Raw genomic sequence first — 24,856 nt, 5'->3', positions numbered from 1 at the left:
GTTAATTCAGGTCAGTATGTGAGACTTTCCTAGGGAGCTGTGCCTTGTGTGGCATATTGTGGGTATAAAGGTGTGCTTCTGGATTATTCTAAGCTCCTGCAGACTCATCCTTTGGGTGTTTTCCACAGCTGTGGAAATGCAGTTGTCTGTGCAGTCACGCTCCTTTCAACACTTTTTTTTTTTTCTAATGTTGCAAAACTTAAAATAATTTAGTTGGAAGGGACCTTCAGAGATCATCAAGTCCAACTGCCTGAGCTCTTCAGGGCTAACAGAGTTAATTGAGCGTTATCCGTGTGCCTCTTGAACACTGACAAGCTTGGGGTGTGAAACAGCTCTTCAGTGTTTGTGCATCCTCATCCTCATGCTGAAGTTTTCCTAATGTCCTGTCTGAACATCCCCTGGTGCAGCTTAGTACCATTCCTGTGTGTCTTGTCATCAGTCATCATTGAGAAGAGGTTGGAACATCCCCTCCACTTACACAATGGTACAACTTCAATAGATAAACTCTTAGATAAACTCTGCTGCTTAGGGCAGAATTTGTTTTCTGGTCTCAGTGCAGTCTTGGACAGTCTGTCCCTGGGAAGAGTGAGGGGCTGCTGGTGTTGATACCAGTAACACACCGCACCATCTGGTGTCAGTTTCGAGTAATGAAGGCCCATGGAAGCTCTCTTAGGTGGATTCCAGTTTTAGATGCAGAGAGGGCAGAGATCCACCTGGAGCTGTGTGTCATGTATAAATTGTAGAGAGGGACATGATTCCAGGGTTTCCTACTGATTAATAGGTTATTTCAACTTCATCACAAGATGCAAGACTCCTTTTCTGCAGACATTTGGATATGATTTCAGAGCAAAGTACATAAAATTAAGAATGTAGAAACTAAGAAATCAATTTTAGGTGTATGTGCGCTCGTATTGAATTCAATCCTAAATACAACTGCATAAAACCAATGTGACAGAAGTGACTTTTCCAGAAATACAGTAAGGAACCTTCAGAGAGAATTAGTGCAATTGATCCACGTAGTGCCGTTCTGTTTGCTGAAAGCTGCTGGGAAATGGGGCTGAGACCTCTTAGGATAGGCTTTTTAGGATTAGAGTCCCTAGTTCAAGCTATGCAAAGCCTTCCAATTATCAGATTGATCTGAATGCTTTGGAAAATCCACTGTGTGAAGTCAGTGATCTGTTGTTTGTACTACAGCTACTCAGTGCACTGAGAGTGGCTAGATGTGTGTCTGCTTTCCGGGTTTGGATTGGGGCTGTTTCCTTCCCCCTGTGTTCTGTTGACGTTTAAAGCTAAATACTGCATGCAGTCTGGGATTTGATGTTAGACTGGCAAAGGATCTAAACTCAGGAACGTTTTCCTGGAAAGTCTCAACCTTTCCTAAGTGTTTGGTTTGCAGAAAGAAAGATAACGTGTGTATTTTTCTCAATGGGTTCAATATTAATCTGCAATTTCCTGGATTGATGTTAATGCTCAGAAATGTGTTGGTTGTTCATCTCTCTTCTACTTGGAGAAATTAGCTCCTCTAATTCATTTTGATGTTACCTAGCTAGGGTGGACTCCAATTAAACCTGCCAATTTTGCGTTATGCAGCTCTCCTGCTGTTGCTGAAAAGTAGCAGGAAAGGCAGAAGAGCAAAGCAGGAGCACAGAAAGCACTTTCTATTTTTAGGACAAGATTGGCTTATCGTGTCCCAGCTAGGCAGTTAGTATTTCCAGTGCCCTCACATGAGTGAAGGCTGTGTAAGGACTAAGTTAAAATTAACTGCCCGGCCATCAGCAGCCATGGGGTCTGCACAGGAGCTAGAAGAGCTGGATTCTCAGGCAGGAGCGGTTGCAGACACAGTTCTTGAGGTCGGAGAGAGACTGTTTCAGGTCAGCCGTGGGGCGCTTTCATTACACAGCCGTTACTTTGAAGCGATGTTTTTTGGGGGCACGAGGGAGAGCTCTGAGCACCACATAGTGATCAGAGGGATTGATGCAGAGCCTTTCCAGGCACTTCTTGAGTTCACACGCACAGCCCAAGTGCTCATAGGTCAAGAAAATGTGACCAGCTTGCTGGAGACAGCTGATTTTTTTCAGTTTGATAGGGTGAAACTGTTGTGTGAGAAATTTCTGGAGAGAGAGCTGCACGTTTCCAACTGCCTGGGCCTGATGGCCTACTCACAGCGTTTTGCCTTTATAGAGCTGCATGCATCTGCCATGAACGTTGCTCTCACCCACTGGGGGGACGTAATGTCTCAGGAGGAATTTAAGGCACTACCTAAAGAAACACTGATGCAGTTCCTCAAAAGCGATGACCTCTTTGTTCCTCGAGAAGACGTGGTATTCGACAGCATCATGATGTGGATAATGGAGGACCCAGAAACAAGAGAGAGAGACTTTTTGGATTTGGTGGCTGAAGTCAGGGTCGGTTTTCTGAGTTTATCCTTCCTTGATATCTTGGTGAAGCGCAGCAAACGCCCCGGGCAGGCAGATACCTTCTCCAGACTGATCAGGAGGTTGGACAGCTGTCCTCCACCCAGCTGGCAAAACGTGATGCTGTGTCCTTGCACCAGTCGGAGCTACGACAACTTGTATGTCCTGGGAGGAAAGCGTGACAAGGAACAGCAAGAATTATTTCTGTTTCAACCTAAAACGGGGACCTGGCAGGCTTGCTCTCCCTTGCAGCGCAGAAACCTCACCCAATATGCAGTGGCAGCAGTAGGTAACTCATAGAGCTGTAACTCAAGTGCTGCTAGCAACTGGGACTGAGCAAATGCATGCACTGAGGCCTAGGGGCCCAAATGCAGCAAATTCAGCAGCGTCTCCTATGAAATACAGCATACCATTTCTGAGTACAAGTGAGGTTTATTTTCTATTATTATATTCTATAATTATAATAACATAATTTCTATAATAATAGAAAATAAACATCACTTATGGTCAGAAATGGCTCAAAGAATGGTTTTGTTCTGCATAATACTGAGAGAATGCTAGGCAAGGCTGAATACTTCTCACATTGCAGAAGCAGTGAAGGTATCAGACTCTTCAGGTCAGCTTTATCTGGAGTGAAACTAATGCCTTTAAGCAGCACATCTTTTTGGCTCTGAGCCTTCTTTTCATGGTTGTTTTGCCAGATGGTGATTTATAGTTGCTTTTAAGAAAAATGTACATGTGGTCATTCTTGGCGACTTTGAAGGCAGCTTGAAACAATGGTTCCCCTTACCTGGTGCTGCGAGTCCCGTGTCAATTAGGGCCCTGCAGGAGTGATCTCCGGAGGCTACTTCCAACCAGTGCTTCTATGGTTCTCCTCCAGGGAGACTCGGAAGGAGTTGCTGCATCCTGCTGGCTCACGTATCAAAAATTGCTGACTAATAAAAGAGCAGTAATTTCCTCTGCTTATCTTTCAGCCTGTTGGTACAGCATAGAAAGAAAATAACAACTTTCAGCCCTCGTGTAACTGATACTTTTCCTTGCTGTCTTTCCAGGAAGCTTCCTTTTCGTGACAGGAGGATATTTCCGAGATGAGTTTGTGTGGTACAGTGTGGATTGGGTGCTGATCTACAACTGTCTGAGCAACAGCTGGCTGGAAGGCCCGGCAATGAAGAAGTCTCGCAACAGCCATTGTGCTGTAGGAGTAGGGCTCTACCTGTATGTGCTTGGAGGGAACACGGATGAAGGGATCATTGCAGAAGTGGAGCGCATGGCATTGGGGGACTCCGAGTGGGAAAGCATGAGTCCTATGGTTCAGCCTGTGGAGCGGGGAGATGCGGTCAGTGTGGGAACCAGGATCTATGTGGTCTGTGGCCTGGATGAAAATGGACATGTCTATGATGGAGTGCAAAGGTTGAACACAGAGACAGACAGCTGGGATGTCATCTCATTTTCTCCACTTCCAAGGTAAGAAATAAACCTGTTGGACCTGAGAAGAAGAGAGGCTCTGCTGCAGGGGTTAACCTTGGTGAAGGGGCAAACTCCCACCCAGCTGTTTTCTCATTTTCCTTCCTGAACAGGGATGGGGAAGATGGAGGACATTATGGTCAGTCCATTAACAATTCCTCTTTGCTCCTCCTTCTTTCTCATACTTTTTTACTTGCTCCGGTATAGGTGCTTCCCATGGGCTGCAGTCCTACAGGATAACCCAGCTCTAATGTAGGTTTCTCCATGGGCTGTAAATCCTCTTAGGAGAACCAGCTCCACCTCTGGAGTGCTCCTCTCCACTGGCTGTAGGGAACTAACCTGAAGCATGTTCTCCTCTTTCTTCTGACTATGGTGTTCATGGAGCTGATTTGCTCTTTTTTTGCCCTTCTCAGCCTTATTGGTATTTTTGCATTGAACACACAAAGACAATTTTACTGTGGAGTTTTTATAGGTGCTGCATTTTTTATCTTGGAGTTGGTTGATACCAACCAGCATCTAAACACTCACCAGCTACTTCCTCATTCCCTGCCAGTGGGATGTGAGAGAACAGGAGGAGCGAAAGCAGGAATACTTGTGGGTTGAGATAAAGGCAGTAGAATAATTGAAAGAAAGAGGAAGAAAAAAGAAAATAAGTGATGCAAAGGCAATCACTTATCACCTCCCACAAGTTGACTGATGCCTGATGACCCTCCAAGTGATGACTGCCTCCTTGTTTACCCTCTTTAATTGGGTTTCCAGTTATTCTGACTCCCAGTTATACTCAAAGCAGTGTGAAATAGTCTCCTGGCATTTCCCAAAAGTTGGAGCTAAGCTCCTGCAGATTTTAGGCTGACATCCAACTCCAAATGGTAGAGTCTCAGTGAGAGAGGATTTACTGCAGCCCATTCCTCAGTTCCAAGGCTGATTGTGCTTTTTCTTCAAAGGGAGCATATTTCCAGGAAGACATTCCCTGACTCCTTCTTCTAGCTATTGAATTTACATTTCTGTGTACTCTGTTAAGTTTCTATCTATGATGACTTTTTTTTTTTTAATAGAGAAAGCTAAAGACAGTTCATTAATGAACTAAATTTCGTTAAATTATATATGAATCATGGCTCAATGTTTGGAGAAGCATGAACAAAGAAGTCCTTTTCCATGTTCTGTGTTGTTACAAGGGGAAATTCTCTACGACTTTCATGAGATTGACTTTGAGAGGTGGCTTTATTTGTAGCCATTCTGGATGAACTTGTTACTGGCAGGACATAATTCCATATCCACACTGTAATCTCAGATCTCCAAGACACCTTGTCAGCAGGCTGGGCTCTTTGTAGATACTGGCACTGCTGAAGAACTCAAGCCCAACAGGACTCATGCACTCTGCTTTACCATTATGAGATCAGAACCTGTTGCTGCTGCCTGTAGTTCCTGTTCCAAATAAAGTAGTCTGCTCCTAGGTGACTTAAATAGATTGTCTTTCCCTTACAAACAAATTCAAATGGATCAAGGGAGGTGTGCCCCAGACTAAAAAAGCATAAATGTGCTCACACATATACATTTGCACTCAATCACAGGGCTGCTCTGGAAAAATGAAGATTAAAATAATGGTAGTCTAGATAGGACTGAAAATAGTCTAGGCTTCTAATACATCAGTTTCCAGTTATTCAGTTATCTGGGATATACAGCAAAATAAAGAATGGAGAAACTGAGATTTTTGAACCTCCGGAGGTTGAATTACTGAGAAATGGTTCCTTCTGCACCTGGCAGGAATCACACTGTGCATCAGTGCGGGCTGGGACTGAGCTGTCCCTGTAGGGACCCATTGGAAAAAATGGGGGGCTTACAGTGAACACCAGCTTTGGTGCAATCCAACCATTGCTCTCATCACAGATGGGGCAAAGTACATCCAGAGTTGCATTTGGAGTAGTATTGCAAGATGTTACAGTGAATGATTTTTCCCCTTTGCACTAATGGCACAGGGTCTAGTTTGGGATTTCCAGTTCAAGAGAGATACAAAGAAACTGGAGAGGAGACTGTGGTGAGTTGTGAGAAGGTCAGAACCTGGAGTACAGGTCCTGAGAGAACACACCAAAGGAGCTGGGCTGATTTTTGTGGGTGAAGAGGTCATAGCTACAGCAAGGACAGTTACACAACTGATGACCATGGTCTTGTCCACAAGGTAAAATGGCATAGAAAGGGGCAATGGCTATAGCTATGGTTTTGGAAGTTGGGCTGGATATTATGTTGGTGTTTCCAAGGAGGGCGTGCATCCCTGGTACAGACCTTGGGGTGTGAGGGACCTGTGGCACTGGGTGGTTTCAAACCTTGGCTGCACAAAGCCACAGCTGTTCTGACTAGCATCGGTGCCAAGAAGAGACCGTACTGGAGAAATCCAGAGGTCCACTTCTGTGCTGCTCAGTTCAAATGGGGGTTTTGATACAAGGAGTTAAGTGGCAATGAATATTTCAGGGGACAGATCTTTCTGCTGATTCTCATCAAGGATTTCTCCTCTCTCAGGTACGATCTCTGCATCACATCACTGAATGGTGCTCTGTACACCATAGGAGGGGAAGCTTTTCGATTTGATGTGGAAACAGATGAATGGACCCACGTGAATGAAGAATGCTTGACCCAGAAATTCTTCATGGGATGCTGCACTGTGAATGGACAAATTTATCTGCTTGGGCAGAGAAAGGGTAACAGTGCCATCCCCATTGTCGTCCTCTTTGATCCCTATGTTGATATGTGCCAGGTCATAGACAACAAACTCCCGTGCCCCCTTCCTATTCATGGTTGTGTCTCTGTGCGAAGGTTTGATACGTAGGCTATGTCACACCTGGGATACCACGAAGGAAAATTCATGTGCCTTACAGCCAAGGGGAACTGGATTGTATCAAATTTGGTTTGTGAAATATGTTAAATTTTGAAAAGAGATCTCTTTCCTTCCTAGCTTTATCTCTTTTCTTTCTACCTGGCGATTGATCTTTAAGAAAAAGTGAAAGCTTTGCAATTACACGTGAGTTGGAAATAGCAGTCAGTCTTAAAGGCACACAAACTCCTCAGTCAATGCTACACAAAGTGCTGCTCTGTGCTCTGACTCCTCTGCTTCCCTTTGTACAGTTGAGAGAGACAGGAAAGTCATTGCATCAGATATAAAATTAAAAATTGTAGGTGTAAAGCAACAAATGTGTGTCACATGAATCTTCAGCAATACATCTGGGCTCATATTACTGCAGGACAAATTTAAAAGCAAAGCAAAAACACAACTGCAGCCAAGCCATAACAAGTATCATCATAAAGTATCATTTTAGCTTCAAATAATCTTCCCATGTTCTGTCAGAATGGTTAAAATTACCTTTATTCAAGCCTAGAGAGCCCCACAGAAGGAGGGAGGCTATTCTGGGTTTGTGTATTTGGGAATGTGATGATAACCACTCACCAATGGGGCACTCAGAATCCCACTTCACTCTCCTTAATCCCCTTTGGATTCATTGCTCTGCAGCCCCAGCATAAAAATGCCCTTCCCATCCCAGTGGCTGAATTGGGGTGCAAGAAGCAGGGACATGCATGTACCTTTCATTAAAGACTCCTTTCTTCAGTGTGATGCAGCAACACTGAAATGTCAGCTCTTTCATTTTCCCTAACATGTAAAATACGTCAGATGCCATGGAAGTATATTCAAAGCCTAGATAGAAAACAGCTGTAAAGACAGCATTTGTAAATTTCCAATTATTCTTTGTAGACTAAATGTGAATAGATTTATCTGCCCTCTGAAGCATCCAAGCCTTCTTGTTACTGGTGATGTCAGATCTGTGGCAGGTCTCTGACCAGACTTTCTGATTGATATATGAACTGAGATTGCTGAGACTCAGAAAAGGAATGCATCATTAGAAGTCAAGGTAAACCACTCTGGTTCAGGTGCAGTTCATTCCTATGTAGACTTTAAGTCTTATGTTCTTTCATAAATTTGTTACAAAGTGAATGTTATCCAAAATAGAGAAAACCCGTATAATATTCCAACAGAATTAATACACTCCTATGGAATGTTCCCATTCAGACTAACTTATAATCTCTGGCAGAAAAGCATGCATTTGGAAGAGTTCCAGTTGCTTTCCATTTCAGGAGCATTATCTCAAGGTACATATTCAGTTAAGTAAAACCTTTTAGACACGATGTGTTTCGCACCATTCCCACAGCATACACAGCAACCCTCAGCTGGCTGGGCCTTGGCTATGGGAACAGTCCATCCTTGCCCCAAACCTGGCCATTTTAGACTACAAAACTGAAAGCGTATTTGGAGGTTAAAGCATGATCTGTTCCCATGCAACTGTTCTCATAAGGTGGCAAGCAACAGCTGTTGGTGTCCTCCAAAATTACAAGTTGGTTAAATGTTCAACAGTTTCCAGTAAGACTGGCTGATAGATCATTGTTCCCTGATAAGTGACCATAGAATAGTAGTAAAGCAATGTTCCCGATCGAAGCAATGAAGAAAACATCTCCTAAAGTTACTTATTGCCTGGAAACAATATGATGAAATTTAAGAGGTCTGCTCCAAAAGTAATGCCTCCTACTTTATGACGTCAGCCCACATTAGAAGCAGACATCAGAGGGATGGCAGTAGAGGCTGAACCTTCCCACCAATATCCCATTACATTTTGTTGCTGTGTAACAGATGGCAGCAGAGGGGAGGTCTGACAGGATGGGTCTGACATGGAAGCATGGATAAAGCAAAGGGACGTCATTGAGTTCCTCCATGCAAAACAAATGGCACCCATTGACATCCATTGATGCTTACTGAACAGTTTGAGTGCAGCACCAGCTCCCGTTCATCATTGATGAAAATGCACAGCTAGTGGTGGAGACTGTGTTAAGAAATAGCATTTTGTAGCTGACAATTTGCTCTACCAAATAGTGTTACTGTGCTCTTTGTATCTGTTACAGTCTCCATGGAAGTAAATAGGAAGCATTACTTTCAGAGCAGCCAACGTAGGTGTTAGATGGTGCTTTGTGTGTATCACTGTGGGGGGATTTATGAGTCTGTCTGGCCTCTTCCTCCGGGTCCTATTCAGCCTCTGTACTTTTAAGATTCTCTCTGGCACTTGGTGTTTGATAACGAACTCGCGCTACTCGTTCTTTGCCGCATCCTCTGCTTCGCTCCCATCGCTTTCCTCAGTGTCACTTCTTGCATCTTTTTTTTTCTGTAGGAAAGAAAGATAATTTAAATGAGCTGCAGAACCTCTGCCGTGCTATATTATATAGTCTTGCTTTTGTTCAGAGCACTGATGAAATAACCTGAGCAGTACAATAAAAGTAATAGGTGGTAGTTGTCCCTGTATTTGGAAGGCTGAAACAGTCAAGTGTTTCTGTAATGTTTGAATGCACTTTTTGGTGCATTAATAAAACAAGTTTTATTAATACAGTGACCACAGAAACTGCTGGATGCGCTGAATGGCACAGAGTGGGCTGGTCTCTAAAGGAGCTGAGCCAAATACAAAGAGAGAGCTTAGTCCTCACATAGGTAAACTGAAAGTGGATCTTCTCTCTCATTGCTTTGTGAGTACATAGTCTAGTTTGGAGTCAAATGTATGTACCTGTATTTAGGGTCATAAGGTAAGTCATATTGAAAAGGGACTTCAGGTGATCATGTAGTCCAACCTCTTCCTCAAAGTGTGCTCAGCTTTGATGTCAGACCAAGTTTCTCAGGAAGAAGGGCACTGCACTGCCTCAATACTCAGCACCACAGCATTGCGGGGGTTAGAAGGGACCTCAAGAGATCGTTGGGTCCAACCCCCTGCTAAAGCAGCTCCCTGCAATAGGTCACACAGGTAGGCATCCAGATGGGTCTTGAATATCTCTATGGGAGACTCCACCACCCCTATGGGCAGCCTGTTCCTGTGCTGCATCACCCTCATTTTAAAGAAGTTCTTTTACATGATGGTATGGAACTTCCTATGTTCAATTTTAGGCCATTACTCCTTGTCCTGTCGCCGTGCACCACGGAGAAGAGCCTGGCCTCATCCATTTGCCTCCCGCCTCCCTTCAGACATTTATAAAGATTTATGAGATCTCCCCTCAGTTTTCTTTTCCCTAGACTGCACAGAGCCATGTTACTCAGCCTTTCCTCATACAGGAGATGCTCCTGGTCCTTTATCATCTTTGTGGCCTCTGATGGACTCCTAGGAGATCCCTATCTGTTTTGACTGGGGAGCCCAGAACTGGACACAGCATTCTAAATGTGCCCTCCCCAGGGCAGAGCAGAGAGAACCACCTCCCTTGCCCTGCTGGCCACGCTGAGTGCAGTCCATCCCAGTAGATCATACTCCACTCCCTGAGCAACTTCTTCTTCTGCTTTACTGCCCACACCATGAAGAAGTTTCTCTTCTTATGTAGATTGAAATGGTCATTTCAGCTTTTGTCTATTGTTTCTTGTTCTCCCATTGTTCATCACCAAGAAAAACCTGGCTCCTCTTTAGAAACTTCCCTCTGGATGCCGGAAGGCTTTTAGCAGCTTCTCCTAAAGCCTACTGAGCCCATTTCCCTCAGCCCTTGCTCACAGATTGTGTACTTCAGCCCCTCACTATCTCGGTGGCAGTTTGCTGAATGTCTGTGTATTGTTGTTACTTTTCTGTATTGCACTGGATGACCCAAATCTGGACAGCAGATGAGGTGTCACGCTGTTTGCTGGCTGTGCTCCTTGCCATGTAGCCCAGGAGTGTCTTGGCTTTCTTTGCCACCAGAGCCCACACTTGGTTTGTGTCCATCTCCAAAACACAGAGGTCCTTTTCAGCCCCACTGCCCTATTGTGTTCTGGCAGAGGATTCTTCCTCACCAGGTGGAGGATTTCTGATTTTTCCTTGTTGACCTCCTTGGGGTTCCCAACAGCCAAATATTCCATCTTCCTTGAGCCATCCCAGGTAGCATCACCGACTCCTCATTTTGCCATCATATGCGAACTAGATGAGAGTATGCTCTGTTTCATCCTTCCGAGAAACTATTTTTTCTCTTCATCTAATTTAGTGCAGCTCAGTGTAAGCTGAAGGCATAACACCAGCAAACAAAATACCCAAGAAGGGAACTGCTTCTCTCATCTTCACCATAAAAGGTGCTCATACAACCCTCAGCACGTGACTTCTGTTCTGAAGCTCTTGGGCTCTTTGGTTGGGCAGTCCCTTTTCTCCCACCCTTTCCTTGCAGCTGTGCAGAACCATGCTGGATCTCGTGGTCATGGAGGAGAAAAAGGTTTTCCTTACCGCACCATACAGGATGACACCAAAGATCATCCGGAGGATTAGATAGGACCAGAAAATGTGCAACAGCTGCAGGACCATCAGGAAAGCATTTATCAGGCAGCTTAGGAAGAACATCTCAAATTTTGTCATGTAGTAATAGTATGTGCTGTGGGAGAGAGAGAGAGAGAGAAACAAATGAGAAGAGACAAGACTCCAGCAGGCTTACAATGGTCAAGAATCTTTCTGGACAGATATTTGTCTCCTGGGTCCCCTGGGCAGAGTTGAGTTTTGCTAATCATGCTTCATTGGAAATCATACTTCACTTTGGTGCCTTCTTGCTCTGCCCAAGGAACAGACTCGACCAGCTCTAGCAAGCATGGCCCAGGTCCCAAAAGACATGCAGTGACTCTTAAGATTGCCAACCATCCCATAGTGTTCATAGACAGGCTGCTGGTTGGAAACCTGCAATGCCCTCCAGGAGCAGCAGGCAGTGCTTCTCCCTGTGTTGGAGCTGGAGCTGGGTGTCTACGACAGCGTGTAACCATCCCAGCATGGGACACAGCCACAGCCTGGGGACGAAGGGCAGTTTGCGACTCAAGGATAATTTATAGCTAACAACCCTCAGCTTTCCTTCTCGGTTCCCCCACTTCTAGCTGGATTGGTCTTTGAGTTACCTGGAATGTTCTGTTTGTTAAAACATAACTCACATTAGTGGGAAAATGACAAGGCGGGAGCTGATGAACACCACAGCAAAAACTATAAAGACGGCTTCACAGACCCGCTTCCATTTCATGTAATGGAGAACCTTGGCCAGCTGTAGAGAGACAAAGAGCCATATATCCCATGTGGCAGCGTGCTCCTTCTCCCATTCCTCTCCTGCAGGACTGCAGGGATTTCCCATGAGCTGATGGGTTATCAGATTTGTTGGTTGATGTCCCAGTTGTGCACTCACTCACTTTCCCCCAGGAGAAGTAAATCTGATGCTTCCTGGCCCTCCCACTGCACAGATCACGTGTAGCAATGCACTACTGACAGATGTGAGCATGGAACTGCATTTCTGAGTGAGGGGAACTCACCTCTAGAAGGTAATCAGAGGCATCATGAACCAGCATGATCATCACCCCAAGCCGTATCAGGTTGGCACAGTAGGATACAAAGATCAGAGTGATGGTGGCAATGTGGTGGATGATCTGTTCCTTGAAGTCCTGTAAGGAGAAGACAGAGTGTCTTGACCTGGCAGCGGCTGTTTGTGGATGGTGCTGCCTTGCTGGATGTGGAAAACACCTCCATGAAGCATCAGCCCTTAATGCTCCTTATTTTCCTCCTATGCTGTACATAGGCTCACCCTTCCATGTATTGAAGAGCTGTTTGTGATAACAGTAGATGCCTTTGGCCTGGGGCAGGACCTGCCCAGTAACCACAGTGGAGGCAGTGCCTGGACTCCCCAGCACTGCCCATGGAGAGGAACAAATGGGGGTGGCTGGAGGTGCTGCAGGTGGGGAACGTGCCTTCCCATGTGGAAATAGAGAACCTTGCAGCAAGGGCAAGCCTATATGTGTAAAGGTAGTCATAGAATTGAGTTGGGAGGGATCACTGGAGGTCATCTAGCCCCAAACCTCCTGCAATGAACTGGGCCACCTACAGCTCGGTCAGGATGCTCAGAGCCCTGTCCAGCATGGGTACAAAAGCATGAACCCTGAGTGCTCTGCGGAGGTCACGAGATGTCCAGCTCCAGCTCTGGCCCACATGGTGGCTTCCTGCTACTCCTCGGAGGCACTGCAGCTTTCCAGTCAGCAGCCTGTTTGCAAACACTATGGGATGGCTGGCAATTTTAAGAGTCACTGCATGTCTCCTGGGACGTGCTTGCTAGAGCTGGGTAGAGTCCATTTCTGGGGCAGAGCAAGAAAATGTAATTGCCAAATTAAACAATCATCGATGAAATGAAACTGAGTTTGAACCACAGCTCTGTGCAGCATATACTGCAGACCAAAGCATGTGGGGAGGGGGCAAAGTTGGCTGTCGGGTCTGTGGGTCCCAGAAGGCCAGCACATCCCACTGCTCAGGATACACCATGCAAGCAATACGTGCATCAACAGGACCCTGGTCTGTCCCACCAGAAGGACAGAGCCTTCTGGTTCTGGGAGCAAGAAGGGAAGGGCCACAGCACTGTGCCCACCCAGTGGTTGTCACTTGGCTGGGCACACAGTCCTGGTGTCAGCCACAGCACTCCCCTGGTCATGTGGGCAGAATGGCAAAGCTGCTGCAGAGTCAGGCTCAGGGGAGGGAGGAGGGCTGCAGAACTGATTGTGCCCTCACTCAGATGCTGTCTGCAGGGCTGGGGATTTTCTGGGCATTCCCAGGAAGCTGAGTGGTGCCAATGCAGTGGTTTGTAGCTGTGCTGCTGTCACTTACCTTCCTCTTCACATCGAAGGGCAGGGTGATGACCAGCGACCAGTAAAAGGAGAGCTCCAGCAGGTAGAACCAGCCCAGCGTGGGTAGGAGAGGCTGTGAACAAGCAAAAGGCAGCATGACAACCCTTGCTTAGCCTTGGGGACAGGAAAGGACAAAGCTCTTCCCAGGCAAGCACATTCATTCAGACTGCATTTGGGGCAGCAGGGCTGTCATATCTACATTCCCCCATCCCCTGTGGCTGAACTGTTTGCTGCTGTTGTGCTGGCAGCCGTGCTGAGGGCAGGACAAGTCCCAGATCATCACAGAGGAACTGAGGGGAGCCAGGTTCACCCACTGAAATTTCTGTCCCCATTCCTCTTCAAGAATTAAAGGGTTGTCCTGACTGCCTGGTCCCTTTTGTGGCCCCACATGTGGAGCTGCTTCTTGCCAGGCTTGTATTATAGAGAAACTCATAGAGAAGAGGTGGCTGCTCAGGGCAGAGGCAGGACAGCCTCCTGCTGCTCCTCCACACGCACCGCCTGCGGGGAGCTGGTCAGGAAGACAGCCAGGTTTTCACTGTGGTTCATGTTGGGAGGGTGAGAGGCAGCGTGCATGGTTAGAAACAAGAGGTGGATCTAAGGGAAAACATCCTCATGACCGTTTTCGAACAACAGGACACATTGCGTGGGGCCATTGTGCAGTTTCCATCCCTTAAGGTCTTCAAAACCAGACTGGAGAAAGACCTGCTCTGACAACCTGCTCTAGCTCACGGCTGACAAGAAACCTCCTTCCAACCTGAGTTATCCCACAGATTTGCAGCTCACCTGTTGTGGATATTTCAGCCAGCACACAGTGTGATCCCAAACCCATGGCTTCTGCACAAAGAGAAGGCAGCAGTAAGAATCCATATCCCTAATAGTGTACATCAAAAGCATGAAAAAGCACTTCAGTAAGCATATGGTGCTTGTGGTAGAGCCAATCCGCCCCTGACTTTTGCAAAAGTGAATGGCAGTTGTCAATGGTGAATGTTCCACCAAATGTGATGATACCCAGTGGGCAGTGGGTGCAGCCAGGACGAAGAAAAGTGTGGTGACACCACAGTCACATAGCCAGGTCCATATCTGGAGAAGGGGGCTGTTCTGCTGGATGTGGATTGGGAATGGTTCTGTGCCATGTCCCTGAATTTGTCCTTCTTTGACTCTGAGACTGTGGTCCAAACCCATAGTCATGGCCACACATCATCTATGGGTTCCTTGGAGTGGCCCAGAAGCATCAAACTTATTTTCCATGAATGAGGAACACCTGGAAGGTGTCACCACACGGTGTTTCCCAGCTGACATACTTACATCGTATAGGAGAGCCACCCCAGAGAAGAATGATGTGAAATAGAATGTGAATCTCCAGCTAAAACAGAAAGAAACAAAGGGGGAATTATAACTCTCTCTGGAGCTTGGACACCTCCCCAGGCTTTGCCATCACATCCAGCACCCAACTGGAAAGCAGCATAATGGGTGTATTTAGTCACAAAGGCTGCAGTGCAGAAACAGCTGGAGAAGGAATAGGTGTGGGCAGATGGATGTGGGATCCCACCCTCCCAGGTGCTCTCCCACTGGCTGAGAAGCTCACGGGGGTTCTGTTTGGACACAGATTTGCAGCAGCTCAGCTCTGTTTGCATGTGCAGCAATATTCAGGTAAGGCAGTGGGATACCCACAGCTCACCTGGGTTCTCCTGTGCCCAAGTCCCAGATGTACGCTGCCAACATTAAGTGGGACGCAGCATCACTCCCGAGGTGCCTCTACCTGTCTCCTTTTGTGATGTGGGAACAGGATTCAAGCACCGAGAAACGTTGTTTTCAGAGAATGAGGAACAGTGGATCTTGTACCTGACTGGAGCCTCTTTGTACGTACAGTTTAAAGCCTCAAGCTGAGATTCAACAATAACACTTTTTATCTGGACACTCCTCTGTCCTTTCTGATTCCATATATTATTTCAATATGCATTAGGATAATATAGGATGAGAGGGAATGGCCCCAAGTTACACCAGGGAAGATTCAGATTGGATATTGGGAAAAATTCCTTCTCCAAAACAGTGGTCAGGCGCTGGAATGGGCTGCCCAAGGAATGGGGGGTCACCATCCCTGGAGGTGTTTGAGGACCATGTAGATGCTGTACTAAAGGACACAGTGTAGTGGGGAATATTGGTGGTAGGTGGACGGCTGGAATGGATGATTGTGGAGGTCTTTTCCAACCTTGCTGATTCTATGATTACAGAATCACAGAATTGCAGGGGTGGAAAAGACCTCAAGAGATCATCGAGTCCAACCCCCTGCTAAAGCAGTTCCCTACAATAGCTTGCACAGGTCAGCATCCAATTGGTCTTGTTTATCTCCATAGAAGGAGACTCCACGACCTCATATGAGAGTGGAAAGTACAACGTGGGCTGCCATGCAGCTCCTTGTTGGAGGTTCCCATCCCTGTACTGACCCACCTACCTCGCCTCACAGAACCTCTTTGTAAGTCTGGGATGGTCCTGGGCCCGCCGGTGCCGGAACCAGGTCTGCACTGCTCTGACTGGCAGGCCGCTTTGCTTGGCCACTGAAATCAGGTCCTCCTGCAGAACAGATGGGGAAAGCAGCGCTTCGCCTTCCTGACTCTTTCTGTCTCCATGTGGTGGGAGGGGCTGCTTCTGCCCCTCTGGGTCGGTGCTTCCCTAGAGACCACCTCTCTTTGGGAAAGAATTGGATCTGCTGTGTTTGCTCTGCTGACCTCCCACAGCACTTTGGCCATTCTAAAACTCCAGTGCAGAAATATGTAAACCCAGGTTTGGAGCTTAGCACTGGTTCTCCCTATCCAATTTTTCCAGCAGTGGGACTCAGTGCCTGCTCTGAAAGCCTAACTACAATTTTTTCACCTCTGATGCATGTTTGACAGATGATTATCAGCTGCGGGTTACAAAGGAAGATAAAATAAGCTTAGTCTGTGATGTGAAAGAAACAACAAACTAGCTCACTCAGTAACATCAGATGGAACATCCAATTGTTTGAGCAACAAACAGCCTCAAAAGCACCATTTCCATCATGATCTGTTTCATACACAGTCCCAATAAAACTGCCTAGCCCTAAAACAGTGATTAAAGTAAGAATAGAGTTGAGCTTGGAAGTGTTTTTTAGATTAACTTGGCAAAGCTTCATACAAGTTTAAGTCAATAATTATTTTATTGATCCAGGAATGCTTCACTGTGAGCAATGATCCGAAGGACTCTGCTAAAGATAAGGAGCCTTATCCACAGGACCTGCCCACCATGGGGAGATGGCTGCTTTGCTGGGAAAGCCAACAGCTCCCAGCTATCTGCTCGATCTGACACACACCACACGGGTGGTGCTGGGGCTGTGGCTGCTGAATGCATTGGTGGATGGTGAAATATCTGCTTCTTCCCCAGAATGGTGGTTGGCAACGGGGGAAGGAGGTTGCCTGGGCTCTCAGCACAGGGGCACTCACCTCCTTTGGGATCCTGCCCAGCAGCTTGTAGAAGCCTTCCAGTGTGGCACTGGGCTGAGCTTTGGGCCTCTGCTTGTCTCTCACTCCCAGCCTCCTGCCCAGGGGCAGAGCTATGGTTCTATGAGAGGAAAGAGAGTTCAGAGCGGAGAGGATGTGATGCCCTCTCCCATCACAAGTGGCAACAAACAATTAGAAATATTAGGATTGAGGCCACTTTCTTCTGGTATTTTTATCAGCCATCTTGATGAGGAAACTGAGTGCACCCTCAGGAGGTATGTGGGTGACATCAGGTTAGGTGGGAGTGTTGATCTGCCTGAGGGCAGGGTGGCTCTGCAGAGGGATCTGGATAGGCTGGATTGAAGGACCATCAGAGAAGGCTCACGTTCCAGCTGAGGGCAGGTTTGCTGAGCACAGCCTTCCCACTCCACAGATACTGAAGCCCTGCCCTGCCTGACTGGACAGCTGCATGCCTGCCCAACAGTCTGCCCCAGTCTCACTGATAATTCCTTGATTTCCCCTCATGTGTCAGTCTCTCATTTTGGAACAGGTGCCCAAAGCCCAGTCTGAATCCATATCCTAAACTCAGCCGCGTGGATCTGCATCGTTCCCACCCAAAAGCCCAGAGATGGCTGTCAGCTCACAGGCTCTGCTTGGGAGTACCCTCAGTCAAGGCGGAACGCCCATCGCTGAGGCAAAGCAGTACCTCAGCCCTGCATGAACTGGGGACCTCTGGTGCCAGAAGGACAGGGGAGGGCAGAGCTGTGAGGAGGAAGGAGTGGTTTGAACAGGACGGTCCTACAGCAGGCTGCAGGAGCCACGGCTGTCCTCTCCTTCTTCCTCCATGCTGAGTGGGGACTCGCATGGCATCCTTGGAAGTATCCTCTAAGACCAGCTGACCCCTGGCTCAGCAGTGGCTTCCAGCCCTGATGTACCCAGCAAATGCCTTATTCTGGGCTCCCTGCAGAGCCCAGTCCCCTCTCTCCAGAGGGACTCTCCACCCATGGCTGAGGTGCAGCTGAGTGGTGGACTTGTCATTGCTGCCACACAAATGCTTAATGCCACAAAATGCAGAGAGATTCAGTATTTCTGGGAGCAAACCCCTGTCAGCCTTATCAGGTTAGGAGATGGGTAAGGGTAAGTCTGGAGCAACCCTGCACAGACACTGCTGACAACAAGCACAGAAGAAGCTGGATTTGTGGCACTCACCGTTCAAATACGCATCGGACAACGATCAGGAGCAGAGCACCGGGGATGCAAAGCCAGAGGTCCTGAGGCTTTGGGTAGTGTGTGTCCGCAGACTCCCTCATGTCTTCCCAGGTGGCTCCGGGTGGCAGCCAGTACTGGTGGTGCCAGAGCTTCTCCGACAGTCCCATCCTGGTCGAGGTGGTGGACAAAGGCAGCAGAGGCTCTGGGACTCAGCAGGGAGATGTAAAACTTGCTCTTGAGTCAGGACTGCTGGCGCTGCAGGACACCCAGCCCAGCAGCTCGTTGCTCACACTCCGCACCGTGCACTCGATCCCACGAGTATGACTTCCAACACCACTTGTCCTGGCCTGCCTGCGAGCTTAGAGGTGGGGTGAGATGTCTTGGTACAAGAAAATAATTCTGTGGGTGTTAAGGAGGCGGATATCTTCAATTGCACTCCATCACACGGATTATGAGTCCCTTCCTGGTGACAATATCAGAAGGGACATCCCTTGCTCCCATTTTCTACCAGCCTTTCTATTCCCAAGCTGCAAAGCCATTGCCTGTTAACCCACCAGCCATTCATGGGGCATCTCTAACGATTTATAGCTGTGAAAAATCTATTGGTTTCTCCTGGACCTCAGGTGAGTTTCCTCAGACCTCTGCCCAGGAGTCTTTCTGAACACCTTTGCAAAGCACTACCAGCGGGTTCTCTGCTCTGCATAAACTTGCTGACTCTTTGGGAGAACTCTGGCAGAGAAAGACACGATTTCCTCATACACAACACATGGGAACTCTTTCCCACAACATTATGTTCATACACGTTTCCAGTAACTCATGGTACATTGTGCCAATCTGCTCAGGCCAGATGTCAGCAGCTCCTCACATTTCCACCTGGGACTTCCATCAATTTCTGACACCACCACGGTTTGAAACAACAGTGACCCTCCTAAGCTGGTATTGAACTCTTTATTGTGTCAGCTCCCTCTTGGCTCTTGGGTGAATACCATCGAGGCTGAAGGTTTGCTGTTATTCCATTGCTGTTTCTTATAGAACCCCTTCACGCCCATCATTCTGTGGGATGCAGCCTCAGCAAGAAGACAGCTGATGTGGACACCTCTGCTTCCAAGTAGGGAAGCCATATGCAGGCAGCACACGGGATTGCTCCAGCCTGATCCCTTCTCAGCCCTTATTATTTTATGTCTCCTACAGTTTTCCCAGTGTTTTTTAGAGCAGATTACTGCTGCCCTTTGTTTCTCAGTGTATTTCCTGGTATGTCCAGATCAATCTGCCAAAGTTACGAGTCCTTTCCTTGTTTAGACATGACTTCAGCTTTCTGCTGTTTCTTAGGGACGCCCCTGCCTGCAGGCACTGTCTGTTGCACACGTGCAGATGAGAAAAGCAATGTCGTTTGAAGCGTAGTCATCCAGTAAAGGTTCCCTTGGGCATACGTGTCTGGATCAAAAAACACAGTGGCTGCACTTCTCCCATGTTTCCAGTGTGTGCTTTAAAAACACGATCCCAAGCAGTGCCCACTGGAGCCAGCAGCTCGGTGCCAGCTGCCAGCCCTGGGGCCCATGCTGTTCCAGTCTCCAGCTCAGCACTGCACAACTGCCGAAAGACACCAGGAGAGGTTCTCTTTCTCACAGCTCACCTGGAGCTGGACACTCCATCTCCACTGCAGCTTGATGACATTGCTTGACGCACACATGGTGCGGTGCACTCCTTTCTTGCACACAGGGCTGATAAGGATCACTTGGAAATAGATCCTGCTGTTGCACCCAGCGCTCCACTCAGTCTGCTGGGTTATTTTAGCAGGTGTGACACAGAGTTTTGCTGCAGGTTTTTACAGCAGCTTCTCAGTTTTGAGGTCTGTGATGCTCCAAGAGGAATTGTGTCCATGGGTGGTGGTGGTGATAAAGGGAGCTGATGCAATGAATCAGAAATACTAACGCAGCGCTCACAAACTTCCTGACACCAGAGCAGACATAGAGAGAATGTGGAGCCATTGTGGGGAGAAAACAGCACACACAGCTTCGCTGAGCCATAGCAATTTGATGGCAAGAAAAATTCTGCTGTGTGCCGGGCCGCAGTGATTCACTGCTGCCATGCTCAGTTACTCAGTTAAAGTGTCCTAATTCAGCCCCCAAGAGCCCTCCCAAATCCTTGATGTATCCTTTCACGGCGATCAGATCAGCCTTAAAATGAGCCTGGGCAGAGCATTCTGCTCCTCAAATGTGTTGTGATTTTACAGCATCAATCCTTCCCATCCTTCTGAAACCTCATGACAAAGAAGACTCCACATGCATTTGCCTTCCTCCGTCCCCACAGCTCCAAGTCATCCGCCAAGCTGTGGACTTCCATTGCTCTGTCAGTGTCATGTCACCTGGACTGCCTCTAGATTTGACACAGAGGTGCCCCAAACTGTTTCAGGGCCAAATGAAGCTTCACCAAGCAGGACACAAAGGAGGCAACTGCTGCTCTTTTCTGGTCCAGCCTAATACGGCTGACTGCTCTGCAACATCACCTCCACGCATGCTGAGTGTTCAACAACCCTGGCAACAGCACCCAGACGTGTCTGCCTGCTCACCAACCAGCTGGTCACCTCCTGCGAGTCCAAGAAGTAGAAAAGAGCCCAGAGCGTCAAACCGTTCAAAAGTAATTTATAAAGAACTGTTACATTCAGTAGTACAAAATGATACCTGACCATTCCTCCTGCAGAGGAGTGCCAAGATTGTACATGTGGATTACAGAAACGTGACCGCATACAGAACATTGAACTTTAAATTACCCCAACATCCAGAGAGAAGCTATCTTCAACAAATATGGATTTAATGATCCATATGAAAAGATGATGCAGGAAAAGATGCTCTGCTCTGAGCATGTCACTGCCTTGGAATCACCCGTGCTGGAACCACTTTTCTCTCTGAAGTTATCCAATATGTTTTGATTGAAACCTAAGACCAAAAGCTAAAATCAAAGCTTCCCCAGTCATATTTCAGGTGAACTTGGTGAGCTGCTGAAAACCCTCATCCTACTAGACTGTCATTTGCCTCTTAACTTTATAAATGTGCATCACCTCCTAGAATTGGGCGTTTTCTTGGTCCGTGTCCCCCAGTTAGCATTGGACCTTGCCAGGCACAGAGAGGGAAGTGTCTGCATGGCCTGGGCAGTCTAAGTCCCTGCTTTTGTAACAGAAAATCTGTTAGTAATGTGGTTTCATAGTTTAATAGATCTATAAGATAGAAATCTGTGCCATACCTATTTAACTCTTCTAAGGCATTACAGAATCAAAAGTCTACAGCTAACAGGATATAAGATACAAAATGTCTAAAGAAACTGAATCAGAATTGCATCATGACTTCATTGCCTACTGCTTTGAACTCTCAACACATCTAGGCACAGGCCCCAGAATTAGAAGCCTAAATTAAAGCTTTGTGCCATGAAGTTCAGCAGATCTTCTCTGATTCTTCTCCCTCTGAGAACAGGGGTGTTCTATTCCCTTCTTACCACAAGCTGACTGCAAATATCCCCCACTGTGCCAATCATCCTATATAAAAACATGAGCACTTGATAAGTGTTGTCTTCTAGAATATCAATTTCCTTGTTCCCTCTCTTCTCCCGACAGTGTTACTTTCCAAGATAGGATTAATTGATTATCTGACAGTTGAGACACAACTGCTTGGATTTTCTAGCCCCTACAACCATGATCTGGGTGGGAACTCTCTTCATTACAGCCTTTGGAGTTCCCCCCCTTTGAGGCAACAATGCTGATAACAGAAGGGACTGAGATCCATACTATTACAAAACCAGTCACATGGCACACAGCAGCATTTCCTGTAAGAAAATGTTTTCTCCTGTATCTTTCCAAAGCTTTTATTGCACTATACACAGTTTCAATGTTATGAGTATTTATGGGGCACTTACGCTCTTGAAGGAGGTGTCCCTGTATGAAGGTTTAGAGTTTCACACTTGCTGTCCATAGTCATTAGTGGCAGTGGGCTATGGCTTCCAGAGGCCGTTCCAAATAGATTCCTATCAAGCAGCATTAGGCAGTTAAGACGTGACATTGCCAAAGTTCATCCACTGTTCCGAGTGTTTTTCAAGATCAACGTGTTTAACACCTGCTATGGTACTGTCTAATTCAAGTCAAACCACTTGGATCCCCTTCTATTTGCCTCAAGGCTACAACCTATAGAAAACTTATGTTGAAGAAAGACCAAAAACTCCCCTCAGATGTCACTGACTATATGCAAAAAGGAATTAAGTTATGCTAGCTGAGCCACAGGCTGAAACTGCTCCTTCAGCCACCTGCCTGCAGCATGCATTTCTGCAGCCTGCTTTTAGCTTTAGTTCACCTCTGCAAACAGTTTGATTTCTATCCCAATTAAATTTTAACTGTGACCCTGATATTCATTATGCAAACAGGTTGAAGCAGCCCCAGATCACAGCTGCCCAGGAGTGAGGACAGCCGTGTCAGACTGAAGAGATCCACATTGCTGCTTTGGGCATCACCATGGCAGAAGAAGGGAGGGAAAGGCCGTTCCTCAAAATCTTACATTTTCCAAAGGGGACACGAAAATAGCTTCTGGGTGCTGCAAGTCGAGCACTCAGAATCACAGAATCACAGCACAGCCTGAGTTGGAAGGGACCCATAGGATCCCCAAGTCCAGCTCCCGGCCCCACAGCACCACCAAAACCCAAAACCTTTGGCTGAGAATGGTGTCCCAACTCTCCCTGAGCTCCAGCAGCTCAGGGCTGTGGGGCTTTGGGGCTGCAGGGCACGCTGCTGCCTCAGACCCAACTCGCTCTCAACCAGAACCCCCAGGTCTTGTTCTGCAGGCTTCTGTCCGGCCTCTGATCTCCCTATTGTAGCCACGGCCAGGGCTGCACACCCAGGGGCAGGATTCGGCCCTTGCTCTGGCTGGACTTCATACTGCTGGGGATTGCCTGTGGCTATAGGTAGAGGATGAGAGGCCAGAGATCAGCCTGCAGAGAGACCTGAAGCTTCTGGTTGACAGGTGCTCTGCAGTGCATGGTTCCCAGCACTGCTGCCAGGTGAAGGAAGGGGCTGTCCTGCTCTGCTCTGCAGGATGCAGCTTCACTTTGAGCCCTGGGTGCAGGTCTGGGCCCCAGAAAGTCAGAAAGGCATCAAACTGTCTGAAAGTGTCCAGAGAAGATCCATATAATGGCCAACCCATATTCCATATCAGGAATACTATGTGACTATTACATAAGGCTAACAGATCAGCATGTAATCGATGCATAGTATTTAGTCATTGTGTATTTCATTGTGAGCATATGTGTAACGTGCAGGTCAGTGCCTTTGAAATGTCAGGTGACTCTGATCACCCATTACACTACTGCTCTCATGAACTATAAGCCTATCAATGTGCTAAAATAATGAGTGTCTATCGGTGGTTCTCAATGTACAGACATTTCCCTCTGCTCTCATTGCCTCTCACCTTGTCCTGAGCACCACTGCAGATCCTGGCTTTGTCTGCTTTGCACCTTCCCTCAGGTGTCTGCATACACAGAGTGACCCCCGAGCTGGCTGGGGTGTGTAGTGCTGATAGAGCCTCACTGGAAGTCTGATGTGCACAGCAACACCAAAGGATGTAACCTCACAGCCCTCTTGGAGCACAGGGCTGGGCAGAACAGAACCCAGGCTGAGCCTGAGTGGTGGAGAGCCACCCCCAGCCCACATGGTGCCATGCCATGCTATGCTGTGCTATGCTATGCCAGGCTGCACTACACTGTGCCAGGTTGTGCTATGCCACTCTGTGTTGTGTTATGCTGTGCTGTGCTATGCCATCCTATGCTATGCTAAACCATGCTGTGCTCTGCTATGCCAGGCTATGCTATATATGCCAGGCCGTGCTATACCATGTTGTGCTATGCTGTGCTGTGCCATGCTACGCCATACCATGCAATGCTGCACTGTGCTATGCTGTGCTATGCTCTACCATGCTGTGCCATGCTGTGCTATGCTCTGCCATGCTGTGCATGCTATGCTGTGTTGTGCTATGCCATGATGTGCTATGCTGTGCCATACCGTGCTGTGCTGTGCCATGCTATGCTGTGCTATGCCATGCTGTGCCGTGCTATGCTGTGCTATGCCATGCTGTGCCGTGCTATGCTGTGCTATGCTATGCTGTGCCGTGCTATGCTGTGCCGTGCTATGCTGTGCCATGCTGTGCTGTGCTGTGCCTTGCCGTGCTGCGCCATGCTATGCTGTACCATGCTGTGCTATGCTGTACCATGCTGTGCCATGCTGTGCCGTGCTGTGCCGTGCTGTGCTGTGTCATGCTATGCTGTACCATGCTGTGACGTGCTGTGCCGTGCCATGCTGTGCTGTGCTGTACCACGCTGTTATGCTTGCTATGCTGCACTACGTCGCGCTGTGCCGCACCACGCCATGCTCCTGCTACCCCGCGCCCGCTCCGCGAGCTGCACTTCTCGCGAGAAGTGTGGCACCACAGCGCGCAGGAGAATGGCTCGGGAAGATGACGCAGAAGATGACGCAGGACGCAGAAGATGACGCAGGACGCAGAGCGCTCCTCGCGTGCCCCTCCCCCTTCCCCACTCCCGGCGTTCCTCGCGCCCGGCGGCGGGGCGGGCTCTCTTCACACAAAGGCGCAGCGTTGGGAAAATGGCGGCAGCGGCGGCTGTAGCGG

The 24,856-nt window shown here is 47.7% G+C and overlaps 2 protein-coding genes across 2 annotated transcripts; one reads left to right on the top strand and one right to left on the bottom strand.

The window, feature by feature from the left end:
• Positions 1-4: 4 nt before the first annotated feature.
• On the top strand, positions 5-6,747 carry LOC104914634 (kelch-like protein 24). The gene is made up of 3 exons (XM_010724737.3): positions 5-2,703; positions 3,467-3,878; positions 6,393-6,747. The coding sequence occupies exons 1-3, from the start codon at positions 1,725-1,727 to the stop codon at positions 6,697-6,699; spliced, it is 1,698 nt and encodes a 565-aa protein (XP_010723039.1). The 5' UTR covers positions 5-1,724; the 3' UTR covers positions 6,700-6,747.
• A 2,123-nt stretch (positions 6,748-8,870) lies between these two features.
• On the bottom strand, positions 8,871-24,150 carry LOC100550977 (ceramide synthase 4-like). The gene is made up of 12 exons (XM_010724738.2): positions 23,645-24,150; positions 22,107-22,214; positions 18,201-20,787; positions 16,995-17,112; positions 15,989-16,107; positions 14,842-14,899; positions 14,320-14,370; positions 13,517-13,609; positions 12,181-12,309; positions 11,812-11,918; positions 11,126-11,270; positions 8,871-9,073 (listed from the first exon to the last, which is right to left on the bottom strand). The coding sequence occupies exons 3-12, from the start codon at positions 18,365-18,367 to the stop codon at positions 8,999-9,001; spliced, it is 1,062 nt and encodes a 353-aa protein (XP_010723040.1). The 5' UTR covers positions 18,368-20,787; positions 22,107-22,214; positions 23,645-24,150; the 3' UTR covers positions 8,871-8,998.
• Between the last annotated feature and the right edge of the window lie 706 nt (positions 24,151-24,856).

Source organism: Meleagris gallopavo, chromosome 30 (genome assembly GCF_000146605.3).
Source record: "Meleagris gallopavo isolate NT-WF06-2002-E0010 breed Aviagen turkey brand Nicholas breeding stock chromosome 30, Turkey_5.1, whole genome shotgun sequence".
In the NCBI taxonomy this organism is placed as follows: Eukaryota; Metazoa; Chordata; class Aves; order Galliformes; family Phasianidae; genus Meleagris; species Meleagris gallopavo.
Note: the sequence above shows the minus strand (reverse complement) of the source record. Positions and strands in the feature narration are given on the sequence as shown.

Bases quoted from the DNA above. Each gene is read 5' to 3' on its own strand.
- LOC104914634 (XM_010724737.3), top strand. From the start codon at position 1,725: ATGAGTGAAGGCTGTGTAAGGACTAAGTTAAAATTAACTGCCCGGCCA. The intron at 2,704-3,466 runs GTAACTCATAGA...CTGTCTTTCCAG, and splicing joins ATATGCAGTGGCAGCAGTAG to GAAGCTTCCTTTTCGTGACA. The intron at 3,879-6,392 runs GTAAGAAATAAA...CTCCTCTCTCAG, and splicing joins TCATTTTCTCCACTTCCAAG to GTACGATCTCTGCATCACAT.
- LOC100550977 (XM_010724738.2), bottom strand. From the start codon at position 18,367: ATGGGACTGTCGGAGAAGCTCTGGCACCACCAGTACTGGCTGCCACCC. The intron at 17,113-18,200 runs GTGAGTGCCACA...TTCCTCTCATAG, and splicing joins GTCCGATGCGTATTTGAACG to AACCATAGCTCTGCCCCTGG. The intron at 9,074-11,125 runs GTAAGGAAAACC...TCTTTCCTACAG, and splicing joins GTGTCATCCTGTATGGTGCG to AAAAAAAAAGATGCAAGAAG.